A 17798-nucleotide genomic window follows, 5' to 3' on the forward strand; every position below is an offset into this window, starting at 1 on the left:
GTATTTCCGGCAAATTTGTTGCGGGCGTTTAAAAGGCCCGGCGAAACCAAATAAACCAAATCGAAAATCGCTTCGAAATAAAAGCTTTGCTAAAATATAAAGGGCTTTTGCAAAAACGAAAATATTTGGTTAAATGGATAAATTACAACGAATCGGAAAATTCGTAAATCCTAAAAAAGGATATTACGAAAAAGATTGTTTAAGCGTATAAAGCAAGCTTATTAAAAACGAGCTTATAGGATAAGGAAAATACCGAACCCTAACGGGTAAATACCCGGAAAGGACGGGGGTATTACAGGAAAAAAATAACAAAGGCCAAAAGAATAGCCTAAAAAAATATTTTAACGTACTAAACCGGTTAATTACCGGGGAAAAACGTAAAAAAACCCGTAAACGGTTTATAATAGCCGTAAAATATCGTACCCTATAAACAAAAAGTTAAATAAAAACGGTATAATACGGGAAACGCTTTAAATTAATAATGCGATATATTTAAGTCCCGAAAAATATGCAAAGTGTAACATACTTTAAAAAGCCCGTAAAAAGCATGCTTAGCGCGATACGCTAAAGCAATTACCGCATTTTAAACGTACGTTGTAGTAAAAAATACCATTGCCCGCCCGAAAAAAAAATGGAAAAACCTTTAAATGGTACGGCAAACGGGCTTAAGCGTTCGGGTAGCGGCAAATGCATATCGGCGGTATTTAAACCCATTGGAAAGCAAAAAAAAAGCATTTTAAAATTATTTATTGGAATATTAAAACCCAATTGGTAAATATAAATACCGGAACTTTGCAATGCTGCAAAAGCAATATAACGAAAAAAAACTATGGTTTTAATTGTAACAAATTAACGAAAAAATTTAAAATTAATTACTTTTCGAAAAGGGAATATTAGTAATTAATTAGGAAAATATGTAAAAAAAATCGATTAAATACCGTATTTAAAAAAACCAAAACTTTCGAAAACCACGTCCTTTTCGCTAGCGCTATAATTATTGCCGCTAAAATTGTTGGCGCCAAAAGCGGCACTTTCCGGCGCTAATACAAACGCCGCACCCTTACGGGGAACCGCGCGGTTATAAGCTTAAATATTTAAATGCGCCGTAATCGTAACAAAGCTAGCGGCAATGCTACCAAAAAAAGCAATTACACCTTTTTCGAAACGCTTAAAAAACGCTTTTACCTCGTTAAAAAAATTACCGATGCTAGCTAAAGCTTAAGCCTGCTTTTTCGTTTAAACGGCGATAGCGTAAAGCTATTAAAAAATGTTTTAAATAATTTCCAATATCGCAGCGCTAGCAATTTTGCGCTGGATGCGCTTTTAAATAACGGTTTAACGTTTATAGCGCGCAAATTATTCGGCCAATATGGTATAAAAGGATTTGGCCTTTTAAATGGCTTTGCGGGCGCGAAATTAGGCTTTAATAAGCTTTTCGAAAAGTTTTGGTATCGCTTCGAACAACCGCTTATAAACGGTATTTAAAATTTTGTAAAGGTTTTGGGCCATTTTTTAAAACCATTCGAAAAATTTAACGCAAATTTTGTTACCGATTACGTTTTTGCAATAAATACATTTAAAAAACCCTGTACAATTATCGGAACATATCGGTATACGGGGGTTAACGGTATAATTTTAATATGCTTAACAACCAAAACAACGGCTATAAAATACCGTACGTTCCGTATAATTGTTTTTAAAAAAGGGCAAATAAATAAAGTTTTAATTATCGTTTTATTAAAAATCGATAACTTTTTGCAACGAAAGCGCATTGCAAATATTTATATAAAACGAAAAAAAAGCAATATCCGTTTCGGGGGCAAATCCATTAAAATTGAAAGCGTTGCGGCGGCGCTCGTCGCGCGCTTTACGCTTTTTTTCGGCGAAAGTTTTTTTTACCGCGGCGGTTAAAACCCGCCGGGGGGTTACCGGCAAAACGCTTGCGGGAATTTTAAAAAGCTATAAGCGTAAAAGGGCCCGATGGACCCGCAATATTTAAAGGGCTTACCGAAAGGTTACCGGCAAAGCGATTGTTAAAAATTTAAAGGATTAAAAGCTCCGGCGAAACCGAATCCAAATTTAATTAAATTACAATAATTGGGAAAAATACCGGGGGATCGCCAAAAAAAGCCAACGGGCCGGTTAAAACCGAAAAACCCAAAACGAATACCTAAAAAAACATTACCTTCCTTACGTAATTAAGTACAAAGGATAACATTTATAACTACCGGTTAAATTTAAATATTTAAAAAAAACGGCTAAATACCAATTACTTACGGTTATAATCGTTAAAATTGTTAAAATGGTTGTTAAATGCACAAAAAGGAAAAAAAAAGGGCTCGTAGTTTCGAACGGGAAAAAAAGCCTTTTATATGCCGGTACGGACCCATTTTTCCGAATGCTACAAAGCTTTACAACCGGTTTCCCCAAGCGTTGCCGGGCATCGGGGCGGTTTAACGGGATATTGTAAATTATTGGTTACTTACGGGGTCGCACGCGCGGTACAAGCGGCTTGGAATAAACCGTATCGGAAAAGGGCAATATGTTAAAAGTACGGGCGAAACCGCCCGGCAAAAAACGGAAAGCGTTAAATGTACGGGCAAAACCGCCCGGCAAAAAAAAAAAAACGCTAGCAATTAACCGGGCACGGACTTTTCGGGGACATGCTAGCAAATTACCGGTATTGCGGTTAAAGCATAATGGCAAAGCTAAAAAATAAAATAAAGTTTAAATTGTACGAAAGCGTTTGGAACGCAAAGGATTTAAAAAACCGACCCCGGGTGCTTAAAAGGGCACGAAAAAAGGAAAGGTTAAAAAAAGAACAATTTTTGTTAGCGATAGCACCTTTGGTAAAAGATTTACGGAAGCTTAACAAAGGAAATACCGCATCCGGCCCGTAACCCGGTAACCACCCGCTTTTGCACCGATTAACCCTTAACAGGTAATTACCGGGTTACGGGCCGGATATAATATTTTTTTTATTAAACTTTCGTAAATTTTTTATTAAAAGTGTTATTGTTAATAAAAATTGTTCTTTTTTTAACCTTTCCTTTTTTCGTACCTTTTCGGGCACTTAAAGTTAATTTTTTAAATCTTTTGCGTTTTAAGCGCTTTCGTATAATTTAAACTTTATTTTATTTTTTAGCTTTGCCATTATGCTTTGGCCGCGATACCGGTAGCTCGCCGGCATGTCCCCGGGGGGTTTGTGCCTGGCTGGCTGCCAGCGCCCCTTTTTTCCTTTTTTGCCGGGCGGTTTTGCCCGTGCATTTAACGCTTTTCGCTTTTTACCGGGCGGTTTCGCCCGTGCTTTTAACACAAACGAAATTAAAAATACAAGCATTTTACGGGTTATTAGCATTTTTGCCCGTGCCAAACCGCCCGAAATAAAAGTTATCGATGGATTTTATCGGAAAATTTTTAACGTTGGTAAATAAAACCGGCAAAAAGCGCAACGCAATATTAGTAATAATTAACCGGTTTATTAAATATAGCTTTTTTTTATGCGCAGTGCTACCGTTATTTAAATTGGGGATACAAAAGCATGCAATGCAAGCAAATTACGGCGTGTGCGTGGTATGGATTAAAGGAATACAACAATAAGCGGTATAAAAAAAAAAAAAGCAGCAAAAAAGTCGCCGAAAAATATGTCCGGGGCATTTTGTATCCCGTACAACAAAGCTGGATACCCATTTTATTTTCCACATTGCCCGGTACGAAAGCAAACCCAATAACGCAAAAAAAAAGCCTGGCTTACAAGGCTTACCCATTACGAAATCCTAACAATTTTTATTTTAAAGTCGTTGCGAGCCGGATTGCTGCCGGAAGCGGGGCGGGCAGGATCCCCCCCTTTACCCCGGGAAAAAGCAGCCCTTATACGGGAGCAAAAAGGAACCGATTAAGCAAAAAAAAGCAATAACCTTTTTGCAACAACCTTTTTTTAAATACTAATAACAATTCGAAATATAACCCCGCCGACCGAAAAAACCTTTATACGTAACGAGGTTAATGCAAGGTTAAGGTTACCTTTTTTTAACCAATTTTACCCATAAAACGGAAAAAAAAATTTTAAAATCGGCCGAACGATTTATGGAAAGGTTTAGGAAATTTTATACGGTAAAACGAAAAAACGCAATTATTACGTTATTTGTAAGGAATTAGGGCTTACGCATTCCAAAATTTCTTTTTCCCCGTACCCCCCCCCGCGGACCCCCCCGACGAAACCCCATTTCCCCGGCGATACCCGCGTCCCTTTTACCGCTACGGGAAGTAATAAAAAAAGCTAGCTAGGAAAGCCTTACCCTTTTCCAATTATTTAATAACATACAATTTTTTAGCACTTAGTTATATAAAAAGGAAGCGTTAACGTTACCGCCCCCCCCCCCAAAAGCAAAAAAGGACCTTTTTAACGAAAAAACCAATGCTTAAGGTTTTTTAATGGAACGTAACGAAAAAATCGGAAGTATTTAATGCATTATTGGCGAAAGGAAGCAGCTTTAACGTATTGGCGATACAAAAGCTACCAAAAAATTCGAAAAGGAACGTTAAATTTTCGTTATGGGCCGGGAAGAAACTAATTTAATATATATACGACCTTACCCCGTAGCGACCATACGGCAACTTACCGGGATCCCCCCAAAACCGCTAAAAAAAAGGCAACGCGCTTTCCTTTTTTTTACCATTATAGTTTATTCCCCCCCTTTTTTTTATTACTAAAGCAATTATTTATATTAAATTAACGCTACGTATTTTGAATTACGAAGCAAAACCGGATTAGTGCAAAGTTACGATCGGCATTTAAAACGAAAATATAACGATTTGGTCGGTTTACTCCCCGTTTCCGGGGAGTACAATTATTATAAATTAAATAACATTTATTAACGAGCTCGCCGGAAAAAAACCGAAAAGCAATAATTTAATGGTAAGGGATTTTAACCTTTACTATAAAGCATGGATATTAAAGCGCCCAAAAAACGCACCGATGCACGCGGGGGCTTCCAAATTGGTTGGTTTAGCGGAACTATAAAGCATGCAATTAATAACTCGCCGAAACGCAACGATAAGGTTTGCCCCCCATTGCAAAAATATTACCATTAATTTAATTTAGGCTACCGGAAAGTTAAAAACCCAATAGCCGTTAAAGTAACGTTAAAGTAACAACGACCATACGGGGATGGTAACCACGATTTTGGGAACCATTCCAAACCTTTACGCATTAATTTTAAAAGGTTAAAATTGGAAACAAATCGATAAAAAATTCGCCAAATCCTTAACGAACGATAAAATCCTTTTTTTGCTACGACCATTTATTAACCCCCAAACGATCGACGAAAAAATAAACGACATTATAAAAGCAATATTGGAAATCCGCAACCTAACCGTACCAAAGTTAAAAGGAAAAGCCGGAAATTATAGCTAATAAACGGAAATTTTTTTTTAATTATTTCGCAACAAATACCGGGCCGAATTAACGTAAAAAGCAAACCGTTCGGAAATTAATTACGCAATAATAAAAAAAGCTACCAAAAAAAGGAAAAGCGCTATTAAAGTAGCGAAAAGGTATATGTAACGTATCGTAATGTATAAAGCAAGCATTATATAAAACGCTAAAAGCATGTAAACCATTGCCAAATGGGCAAAATATAAAAGTTACCGATTTTTTCCCCCCCCCGTTACTCCCGTTGTTAAAATTATTAAGCGAAAGGGTAACGGCAACAAAAAAAGCGAAAAAAGCAGCCCTAAAAGGGAAATTTTTTTTTATATTAACGGCGGATATTACCGATATCCCTAAATACCCCGAATTACCTTTTTAACCTTTGCTCGTCCGCAAAAAAATTACCGCAAAGGACGTAAAAAAAACCTTTCGAAGCATAAAATATTAAAAAGCCCCAAACCCAACGGGGATTTTTACCGGGGGATTGTTAATAATGGAACCGGCATTTTTTAAAGCATTGGCGGAAATGTTTACGGCATGCGTAAATCGCGGTTACTTTCCGAAAAGGTTCCGGAAATTTCGTACCATTATTTTTTAAAAACCCAATAAAAATTTAAACATTTTAAACGCGTAAAAGCTAATTGCTTTTTTAAAAACAATAAAAAAAGCGTTAAAAAAAATTTTAACGTTTTGCATTAAAAACGCCGTAAAAAATTATTAATTATTTTCCAACGAATAAATAAGCAACCAATAATACAAATTTACGGAAACGGCCATACGCTTATTTACAAAAATGGTAAATACGGTTTGGAACGCAAAAGCGGTAATTGGTTTTTTATTATTCGATATAAACGGCGCTTTCAATACCGTATCGTATGTACGCTTTTTCAACGAAATAAAAAAATACCAATTTTTACAATGGATTTTGGATTTTTTTAAAAGCTTTTTAAACGATCGGGAAATAATATTCTTTTTTAACGGCAAAAATACGGCAAAGGATAAAGTTTTATGCGAAATTCCGCAAAAGTTCCCAATATTACCTATCCTTTTTATTATTTACACGGTAAGCTTGTACAAAAAGTTACGGGAAGTAAAAAGGGTTGCGGTTACGGGATTTGTAAATAATACCAATTTAATTAGCTTCGACCGCAACGCAACGAACGCAATTAACAAATTTAAAACCGCTTACAACGTATGCTTGGAATAAATAAAAAAATTTGGAACGAAGTTCGACCCGGTTAAATATTAATTGGTTTGGTTAATAAAAAGGAAAAAACCCGCGCTAACGTTACCTTTCCGTTTCGAAAAGGTTACGGTAAAACCAAAAACGATAAAAAAAGCAATGCGAATATTAAGCTTTTGGATTAATTCCAAATTGGATTGGACTTAGCATATTTAAAAAATGCGCGAAAAAATAGCGATTTAAATGTTATTTATTACGCGCTTAGCAGCGATAACGTAAGGACTTACGTTTACCAAAACCAAATACTTATACCTGGCCGTAATTAAAACAATATTAAATTACGCGGCCCCGGTTTATTATAAATTCGACGCTACCCCGTTGCGGCCCAAAAAAATGGCCAAAGCGTAAGCAAAAACGCAAAATAATTGCTTAAAAATAATAACGGGGGTTTATAAAAAAACTTTATAAAAATTGCTAAAATTAAAAACGCATATAGCCCCGATTTAAATATGGTTAAATGGTTGCGTTATTTATTTCGAAAGGAAGTTAAAAAAAGGCGGTTTAACGGAAAAAATTACAAATATTTGCAAAAAGGTACAGCGGAAATTAAAAAATAAAAAACGAAGGCTTACGGTTATAATTACGCGGCTATTTCGTTAACGGGAAAAAGCGTTAAATTGGATCGGAAAATTAAACCCGGAAATAGCGGTGCTAAAAAAATGGAAAAAAAGGTAATACAATTACGTTACGGCAATTAAAAAGGGCGTTAAAGCTAATAAAAAGCAACCCAACAAAAAAATCCTAAACTTTTACCGCGACTTTTATAAAATTTAAAGCTTGTTATTGGTTTAGTTAAAAACGGAAAGGCTAAGGCTTTGGGGTTACTTAGCTTTCCGGAAAGTCCTTGGCGTGGCCGTAACGTATTAATGCGGTTAGGACCCGGAAACGGTAGCATATGTATTGCTATATTGCCCGAACTTGCAAAAATAAAAAAAAACTTTTTTAAGCAATAAAAAGGGCGGCGAAATCCTTGCTAAGCCAGCCAAACGAAGCAGCGATCGTTACAAAGTGGTTTATAAAGACAGGACGGTTTTTTAGCTACGCTTTGTCGAGCGATATTATCGATACGTAAGCGAAAAGAGCGAAAAAGAAAAGGAAAAAATAAAAGAACGTTAAACGCCGCAACGAAACGGCGAATTCGGAAAAAAAATAAAAAGCTTAACCGCCCCGGTTCCAAAAAGCCAAATTTATATTAAATTTTGTTAAAAAAACCTTCCAACGATTTTATTAATTATTAATAATATTACATACTAACAAGCAAAATAACGCAGCCTTTTATTTTAACGCTAAAAAGCGGGGATTTATTTACGCCCGTAAAGGCGGGTTGCCGCGAATTATTTTTAAAATCCTAAATATAAAAAATCCGAACCGCCGGGTATATAGCGCTTAAACGGCTATATTATCGCTTTTATTTTTAAAACCAAAATTGGATTTATTAAAATTGCGGGGAAGCGCTTGGAAAGGGGAAAGGAATGCAATAACGGCTGCTTTTTTAATCGTTACCCCAAGCGCCGCCGATACCCTTTTTACCGCCCCCGTTACCGCTATAGCGACCCCGGTTAAACCCGTAACTTTATTTTAACCAAATTTATTAATAAGCTAAAAACCAGCCGCATTGTCCTTTTTTTTAAATTTAGCCGCAAAATTATTAATTACCGAAAAAAAGCCATTTGTTATTTTATTATCTTTACCGTTACCGTTACCGTTACCAATTTGCAAAAAATTGGCGGGGGTAACCTTTTCGAAATATTCGTTATAGCGATTAAAAAATTTGGTAGCGTTGTTATAAAATTAAGCGTAAATATTTCGACGAAATCGAACGTTCCGCGTATAAATTTTAACGCAACCCATTAACGTAAAATCGTTAAGCCCGTTACGCCCAGCTTAAAAATAGTTAAAAGCAATATTAAATATAAAAAACATTTTAATAAAAATGTCGGTAATAATAATATCGCGGCGAACTTCGATTTCGGGGTTTCCCGCGAAATAACGGGGAGGCTTTACCGGGGCCGGGGTATCGTTCGGGAAGTACGTTTCGCAAGCGGCTTTAAATTTAACGTAAGCGCGGCGTTCGTACTAAGGAAGCCAAGCTTCCCAATCCTGTTTAAGGTATTAGCGACGCACCGGGGACGTAAAGGATACGATAAGGTAAAAAAAGAATTTATAACTTTTACTTTGCCCGTAAAGTTAAACGCTTAAACGTAATGCTTTTTACGGTTCGTAAAGTTATTGTCGGCAATAAAAGCAAAACTTACGGATTTAAATTTTTTCGTAGCGTTAAATATACGTTGGCCTAATTTCAAAACGCCCTTTCCCAACGCAAAAGTGCATTGTCCGTTTTTGCCAACCTTTTTTTTCGAACAATAATATATATACTTTTTTAATTTAAAATTTAAACCGAAGCAATTTATTAGCAAAGTATCCGGGAAAATAAAATTAAAAAAAACGACAAAAAAGATTTATTAAAATTTTGCATGCAAGCTTTGTTAAAGTTAATTTTGCGGGTTATTATGCGCATGCACGTAATGCAACTAATCGAGCCGTTAAAAACATTGGAATGGGTTAGCGGGAAATTGCAAAAATGTAAAAAAAACCATATACAAACAACGGGCTTTGCGCTTTTTAAAATTGCTCGCTATTTTAAAAAAAAGTAAAGCAGGCCTTTTCGTACCACTTTTTTTTTTGGGCGTTATGGTGCGATCGCGAACCGCGGAAAGCCGAAGCGAAATATTAGCGAAGCGCTAGGAATGTACGGTTTTACAATTAAACGTTAAATGGGCTACAAAGTAACGGAAGCTAGGAAAAAAGGATTTATAACGGTTATTATTGTTGCTATTTTGCAATTGCTAGTAATATTTTTTGGTAAAATTGCGTAAAGGATTAAAAAAAAAAAGGCAAAAAAAGCCGCGATATTGTTAAGGGTTAATCGGTACAAAGGCGGGTAGTTACCGGGTTACGGGCCGGATGCGGTGTTTTTTTTGTCAAGCCTTCGTAAATTTCCTACCAAAGGTGCTATCGCTAACAAAGATTGTTCCTTTTTTAACCTCCCTTTCCTTCGTGCCCTTTCGGGCACCCGGGGTCGGTTTTTTAAATCCTTCGCGTTCCAAGCGCTTTCGTGCAATTTAAGCTTTACTTTATTTTTTAGCTTTGCTATTATGCTTTGGCCGCAATACCGGTAATTTGCCGGCATATTTTTGGGGGGTTCGTGCCCGGCTGGCTATTAGCGCCCTTTTTTTTTTTTTTGCCGGGCGGTTTCGCCCGTGCATTTAACGCTTTTTGCTTTTTACTAGGCGGTTTCGCCCGTGCTTTTAACATATTGCTTTTTTCCGATACGGTTTGTTTTAGGCCGTTTGTACCGCGCGTGCGACCCCGTAAGTAGCCGGTAGCTTACGGTATTTTGCTAAACCGCCCCGATGCCCGGCAACGTTTGGGGAAACCGGCTGTAAAATTTTGTAGCATTTGGAAAAATGGGTTCGTGCCGGTATATAAAAGGCTTTTTTTTCCGTTCGAAGCTACGAGCTTTTTTTTTTCCTTTTTATACATTTAATAACCATTTTAATAATTTCGATAATCGTAACCGTAAGTAATTAATGTTTGGCCGTTCTTTTTAAACATTTGGATTTAACCGGTAGCTGCAAATGTTATTTTTTGTACCCGATTATATAGGGAAAGTAATGTTCCTTTAAATGTTTGTTTCGGGTTTTTCGGTTTTAACCGGCCCGTTGGCCCTTTTTAGCAACCCCCCGGTATTTTCTTTAGCTATTGTGGGTTAGTTAAATTCGAATTCGGTTTCGCCGGAACCTTTAGTCCTTTAAATCTTTAACGATTGCTTTGCCGGTAACCTTCCGGTAAGCCTTTTAAATATTGCGGGTCCATCGGGCCCTTTTGCGCTTGTAGCTTTTTAAAATTTCCGCAAGCGTTTTACCGGTAACCCCCCGGCGGGTTTTAACCGCCGCGGCAAAAAGACTTTCGCTAAAAAAAAGCGTAAAACGCGCGACAAGCGCCGCTGCAACGCTTTCGATTTTAATGGATTTGCCCCCAAAACGAACATTGCCTTTTTTTTGCTTTATATGGGTATCCGCAACGCGCTTCCGTTGCAAAAAGTTATTGATTCCCAATAAGGCGATAATTGGAACCCTATTTGTTTGCCTTTTTTTAAAAACAATTATACGGAACGTGCGGTATTTTGTAGCCGTTGTTTTGGTTGTTAAGCATATTAGGATTATGCCGTTAACCCCCGTATACCGATATATTTTAATAATTGTACGGGGTTTTCCAAATGTATTTATTGCAAAAACGTAATCGGCAATAAAGCTTGCGTTAAACTTTTTAAATGGTTTTGGAAAATGGCCCAAAACCTTTACAAAATTTTAAATACTATTTACAAACGGTTGCTTAAAGCGATACCGGAGCTTTTTAAAAAGTTTACCAAAGCTTAATTTCGCGCTCGTAAGGCTATTTAAAAAGCTAAATCCTTTTATACCATATTGGCCAAGCAATTTGCGCGTTACGAACGTTAAACCGTTATTTAAAAGCGCATTTAGCGCAAAATTGCTAGCGTTACAATATTGGAAATTACCCAAAATATTTCCCAATAACTTTACGCTATCGCCGTTTAAACGAAAAGGTAAGCTTAAGCTTTGGCTGGTATCGGTAATTCTTTTAACGAGGTAAAGGCGTTTTTTAAACGTTTTAAAAAAAGTATGGTTGCTTTTTTTAATGGCATTGCCGTTAGCTTTGCTACGATTGCGGCGCATTCGGATATTTAAGCTTATAGCCGCGCGGTTTTTCGTAAGGGTACGGCGTCCGTATTAGCGCCGGGAGGTGCCGCTTTCGGCGCCGACGACTTTAGCGGTAATAATTATAGCGCTAGCGAAAAGGACGTAATTTCCGGAAGTTTTGGTTTTTTTGGATACGGCATTTAATCGATTTTTTTTACATATTTTTTTAATTAATTATTGGTATTCCTTTTTCGAAAGGTAGTTAATTTTAAGTTTTTTTCGTTAATTTGTTATAATTAAAATTATAATTTTTTTCGTTATATTGCTTTTGCAGCATTGCAAAATTCCGGTATTTATATTTACCAATTAGGTTTTAATGCCCCAATAAATAATTTTAAAATGCTTTTTTTTTGCTTTTTAATGGGTTTAAATACCGCCGATATGCATTTGCCGTTATCCAAACGTTTAAGCCCGTCCGCCGTACCATTTGGAAATTTTCCTATTTCCTTTTCGGGCAAGCAATAATGTTTTTTATTACGACGTACGTTTAAAATGCGGTAATTGCTTTGGCGTATCGCGCTAAGCATGCCTTTTACGGGCTTTTCAAAATGTATTATACTTTATATGTTTTTTGGAATTTAAATATATTGCATTATTAATTTGGGGCGTTCCCCGTATTATACCGTTTTTATTTAACTTTTTGTTTATAGGGCACGATATTTTACGGTTATTACAAACCGTTTACGGGTTTTTTTACGTTTTTCCCTGGTAGCTAGCCGGTTCGGTACGTTTAAAATATTTTTTTAAGCCATTTTTTTGGCCCTTGTTACTCCTTTTTTGTAATACCCCCGTCCTTTCCGGGTATTTACCCGCTAGGGTTCGGTATTTTCCTTATCCTATAAGCTCGCTTACAATAAGTTTGCTTTATACGTTTAAACAATTTTTTTCGTAATATCCTTTTTTGGGATTTACGAATTTTCCGATTCGTTATAACCTATCCATTTAACCAGGTATTTTCGTTTCCGCAAAAGCCTTTTATATTTTAACAAAGCTTTTATTTCGAAACGATCCTTTTTTTTTTTTCGATTTTTGGTTTTTTATTTTTTGGTTTTTTGCCGGGCTTTTTTTTAAACGCCCGCAATAAATTTGCCGGGAATACGTTATATATTCGGTAATTTACCGAAAGCTTTAATTAAAACGCCAAACCGGCTAACCCAACCATTTTTAAAATTTAAAAAGGTTTTAACCATTTATTTAATAGCTTTTTCGACGGCTTTTTTATTTTAATGTTTGCCGTATTTAATAATACCCAATCGCTTACCCCGAAAGGCACCGGGGTTTTGCCTTTGTTATAGTACTTTTTGTACATATTATTTATTTTTTTTAGCAATTTTTTGGTTTGTTTCCTAATTGTTTCCAAAGCCCCCGCTTTAACCTTAACCGTTGCCGAAGGTTTTTTTTTAATTACTTAAAAGTTATAAGGCTTTTGTAAGTAAAACTTTATTAACAAAAACGCCGGGGTTTTTTGCGACCCTAAATGTACGTTCGTATTATGCATTTACGCTGCTAAGTGCAACAACGACGCCCAATCGTTTTGTTTTTCGCAACAAAAGCACCGGAAGTAATGCTTTATTGTTTGGTTTGTTCGTTCCGTTTGCCCGTTAATTTAAGGGTGGTATGCTATTAATAACCTTTTTGCAACCTTTAAATATCCGGCAAAAGTTATTTAAAACCCGTTTGTAAATAGCTTATTCCGGTCCGATACAATCCTTTCGGGCGTTTTTAGCAGCCCCCAAACGTATGCAAATAAAAAATTCCCTAATTTTTTATTGGTTAATTTCGTAAACGTTAGGATAAAAAAGCTATATTTGGTAAACCGGTCGACCATTACCAATATTGCGTTGCGCTTTTTGCCGGTTCCATTTACTAACGTTAAAAGCTTTTCGATAAAATCCATCGATAACTTTTGTCCCGGGCGGTTTGGCACGGGCAAAAGTGCTAGCAATCCGTAAAGTGCTTATATTTTTGGCTTTATTTGCTGGCATATTTAATACGTCCGTACGTATTTGCGTACGTTTTTAGCCATACCCGGCTATTTAAACTGCCGTTTAAACTTTTTTAAAATTTTGGCCATGCCTTTGTAACCCCCCGTCGGGCTATCGTATTGTTTTTAAAGCATTATTCATTTAAACGGTGCTAAATTTGGAACCCAAATTTTCTTTTTGTATTTAAATAAGCTATCGTTAATTTCCTAAACGTTGGGCTTGTTTTTCCAAATGCCGCTTTAAACGAAATCGTTTTTTGCTTGTATTTCGAAAATGCGCTTTAATATCGTTTTAATATCCTTTTTAATAATGGTTGTCCTTACGTAAGCTGCTTTTTGGAATTTGGCCAACAAATCGTTTCGGAATTTTTTTTTTGCTTTATTGGCTTTCCCGTTTACGGGTATATTTTGGGAACGTTTTAACAAACCATCCGCAAGGTTCCGGTATTTTGGCTTTTATTTAATCGTAAAATTATACTTTGTTAAATTTTCGAACCATTTTGCTTAGCGCTTTATTACTTTTTTTTTGTTAAAATATGGGTATAATTTAAATGGTTAGTAATTATTTTAACAATTTTTTGTAAGTAAGTTAGGTAATGCCGTTACTTTTTAAAAGTTTTTACGATTGCTAACAATTTTAAATTAAGGATTGCATAGCGCAGCTTTTTTTATTGCAGCTTTTTCGATATGTAAGCTACCGGGTATTACCGGCCGTTTTGTAATTGCAATAGCATTGCTTTTATCGCGAAAGCCAAAACGTTAATCCGTACGCATAGCGGTTTTAAAAGGTCGAAATGCACCAATACCGGAGCTTTCGTAAATAGCAGCTTTAATTTGCAAAAAGCCTTTTTCGCAACATTTTTTAAGTAAAACACGGTATTTTTGCTAAAAAGGTTTGTTAAAAGCATAGTAATTTTTGCGTAGCCCTTTACGAATTTCCAATAATACCCCGTAAAATTTAAAAATATTTAAATGTTTTTAACGCTTTCCGGTATTTTTTACTTTAAAATCGCAATAACTTTGTCCGGCAGAATTTCGACCCCGAATTTGGTTATTTTAAACCTTAAAAAATCGATACTATTCGTTTCGAATTTGCATTTAGCCGGGCTAACGTAAAATTTAAACCGTTCGAATTGTTTTAGCACCGTTTTTATTGCTTTGCGGTGCTTTTTTTGTATTTTCGAAAAAATAATAATATTGTTTAAATATACAATGCAATTGTTATTAATTAATTTTTTAAACGCTATATTAATAAAGCTTTAAAACGTTATTAAAGCGTTGGCCAAACCGAAAGGCATTATTAAATATTTGTAATGTCCATATTTGCAGCGGAAAGCAATTTTCCATTCGTTTTTTTGTCGGATCCGTATTTTGTAATAAGCGTTTTTTAAATTTAGCTTGGTAAAGTACTGGTTTTTAAATACCCGGTTAAATATTTTGTAAATTAGCGGGAATGCTAGCCGGTTTTTCCTGGTAATTTTGTTAAAACCCCGATAATTAATACAAAAGCAAAGCTTTCCGTCCTTTTTTAAAACGAATAAGATTTTGGCGCCGGCGGGGCTAATTAAATGCCGGATTTAACCTTTTGTTATGGCTTCGTTAAAATACCTTTGAAAGGTTTTTAATTCCTTTTTGGATAAAAAATAAATGCTTTCGTGGGGCGGTATCGTTTTTTTTTCCAATTCGATCGCGTAATTCCAATTTGTATGTTTTAGCAAAGGGTTTAATTTATAAAGCTGCGCATGTTTTGCAATTATTTTTTTAACCCATTCCGGGAAAGCTTTTAGCTTTTCCCCGGGGTTTTCCGGGGTTTCCGGGCGTGCAATCGTTAGTACGGCTATTGCTTGTTCCAATTAAATTAGCTTTTTAACTATTTCCAACGAAATTATTTTAACCTTTTTAATGGTTACCGGAAACTTTTACTTTATATTTCCAAACCGGATTTTAATGTTTTTTTGTTAAAGTTAGGGCATGCTTAACGTAATGTTATACCCGGCCCGGGGCATTATTACGTAAAATATTATTAACTTTTGGGTTATTCCTTAGCTATCCGTTACCCAAATTTTGTATTCCTTTACCTTTAGCGTGGGCATGCGTTTTTTGGTATCGAGCTACGCCAAATGGCCCCCGTTTGGTACCGGTGTTTTTTTTGCTTTTACCAGGAAACGGTTATGCAATAAATTAACGTCGTTTTTATTGTTAACCAGCGTTTTTAACTTTACCCGGCGACCGTTAATTTGTAAATACATTTCGGTTTTCCAGCGCGTTTTGGCCGCTAGGGCGCATTTTTAGGCCCCGGTATTTAAACGGCCAAATAGCGGTATCGAGTTAAATAGCGATATTTTGCTTTTTTTAGGGCATGCCGGCCGGATATGGCCCAATTTTTTATACCCGTAATACCGTACCTCGGGCCTTTTCCCTTTCGCCCTTTGTATGGTTGCTAGGGCCAACGGGGTTTCCGGGTTATCCGTTCGTATTTTGCATGCTGCAGCGATATGGCCTAACTGCCCGTATTTAAAGCAAATAACCGGCTTTTTAAAGGCTAAAACATTTATGTCCTTTAGGGTCCTTTTGTGCGGTTCCGATATTATTTTTGTTTTAAAGGCTTTAGCTTGCAATTTTTCCATAATGTAAAAAAGGCTTTTAAATGTTATTCGTTTTTGGATTTTGGGGCGGAGCCGGTTAAAAAGCAATGTTATTTTTATCCATTTGGGTACTAATTCGGAAAGGTTATTTTTTACCAAATTCCAACGAATCCGGAACGCTTTAAACGATTTGTAATCCTTTTGTTTAATAGCAATATTTTTCGCAAGCTTTTTAATTGCTAGCTACATTTGCGAATTGGGGTTTTTCGATTTTGCTTAAAGCTACCGCGAAAAATTGGCTTAAATAAACGATACCCCGGTATTTGGGTAATGCATTTGCTTGTATTTTGTCCATTGTGCCCGTTAACGATAATTAAAAGTGCTAAAAATTATTTAAACTTTTATACGGTTTTTATTGTAACGTTCCTTTTCGCTTTCGAAAATAAATTTGTAATTGTTAATATAATGGGCGATATTTTGCTAAATTGCCGATTTTTTAAGCATAAAAGGTTTAAAGGTAATTTTGCTTTACGTAAAACCTTTTCGTTGTTTAAAAGTATTTTTTTTATTTTCGTTTAAATTTTTATACGCATGTTTTAACCTTTTGTTTTAAATTTTTTGAATTAAACGGGCGCGTTTGCTTTAAGCTTTTAGCACGTCGTTTATTTTTTGCAACTTTTTTACGAAAAGGTTTTCGAAGTCGTTGGGAATTTGCGGGGCTTTTTTGGTATTTTGTTTCGGTGGCTTAACGGCCCTTTCCAATGTGCTCGACGTAGCGTTAGGCGTTATTATAAACGGTGCGAAATTGCAAATGCCCTTTTTAAACTTGCTTAATCCTTTCCGGTAATTACCCGGGCTTGCTTTCCAAATAAAAAAGGTATAAAAAAAGGAATAATATATTAAGGGTTAATCGGTGCAAAAGCGGGTAATTACCGGGTTACGGGCCGAATGCAGTGTTTTTTTTATTAAGCTTCCGTAAATCTTTTACCAAAAGTGCTATCGCTAACAAAAATTGTTTTTTTTTAACCTTCCTTTTTTTTGTGCCCCTTTGGGCATCCGGGGTTGGTTTTTTAAATTTTTTGCGCTTTAAGCGCTTTCGTGCAATTTAAATTTTATTTTATTTTTTAGCTTCGTTATTATGCTTTGGCCGCAATACCGGTAGCTCGCCGGCATATTCCCGGGGGGTCCGTGCCCGGTTGGCTGCCAGCGCCCCCTTCCTTTTTTTTTGCCGGGCGGTTTCGCCCGTGCATTTAACGCTCCCCGCTTTCTGCCGGGCGGTTTTGCCCGTGCTCTTAACAAATATATTAACCCATTTGCTAAAATTAATAAAAAAGGAAGGAACAACGGGAAGGCTTTAAATTGGCACGGAAACGTGCACCCAATAACGCGATTTAAATGCAACGAACGAACCGACCTCCGACCGGATTACGATACTTCGCTTCGAACAATAACAACTTTTTTTTTTACCAAACGTTTGGAAATGCGGAAAATACTTTACAAATAACTACTTACAAAAACGACGCGGAGTAAAAAATACTTCGAAAAGAAGGAGTTTTTACCCGGCTTTATACCAAATAGCTATTGGTTGGAAGTACGGTTTTTACCTTTAAATAGCTACCCCGATCCGTAATGCTCCCTATGGGCTATACAATTCGAAAAGGGTAAATAAATTTATATATATATTCCTTTTTCGAAAAGTAATTAATTTTAATTTTTTTCGTTAATTTGTTACAATTAAAATTACAATTTCCTTTGTTATATTGCTTTTGCTAGC

At 36.1% G+C, this 17798-nt stretch overlaps 2 protein-coding genes across 2 annotated transcripts; both read right to left on the reverse strand.

The window, feature by feature from the left end:
• Window positions 1-10531: 10531 nt before the first annotated feature.
• Window positions 10532-10936, reverse strand: GGTG_01733 (hypothetical protein; the record flags this gene model as incomplete). Its single annotated transcript, XM_009219503.1, has 1 exon — window positions 10532-10936. A coding segment is annotated over one exon (405 nt), but the record flags the coding sequence as incomplete, so codon positions are not given.
• Window positions 10937-15727: 4791 nt separating this feature from the next.
• On the reverse strand, window positions 15728-16048 carry GGTG_01734 (hypothetical protein; the record flags this gene model as incomplete). The annotated part of the gene is made up of 1 exon (XM_009219504.1): window positions 15728-16048. A coding segment is annotated over one exon (321 nt), but the record flags the coding sequence as incomplete, so codon positions are not given.
• Window positions 16049-17798: the final 1750 nt, after the last annotated feature.

The sequence above is a fragment of the Gaeumannomyces tritici genome (assembly GCF_000145635.1).
Source record: "Gaeumannomyces tritici R3-111a-1 unplaced genomic scaffold supercont2.1, whole genome shotgun sequence".
Classification (NCBI taxonomy): Eukaryota; Fungi; Ascomycota; class Sordariomycetes; order Magnaporthales; family Magnaporthaceae; genus Gaeumannomyces; species Gaeumannomyces tritici.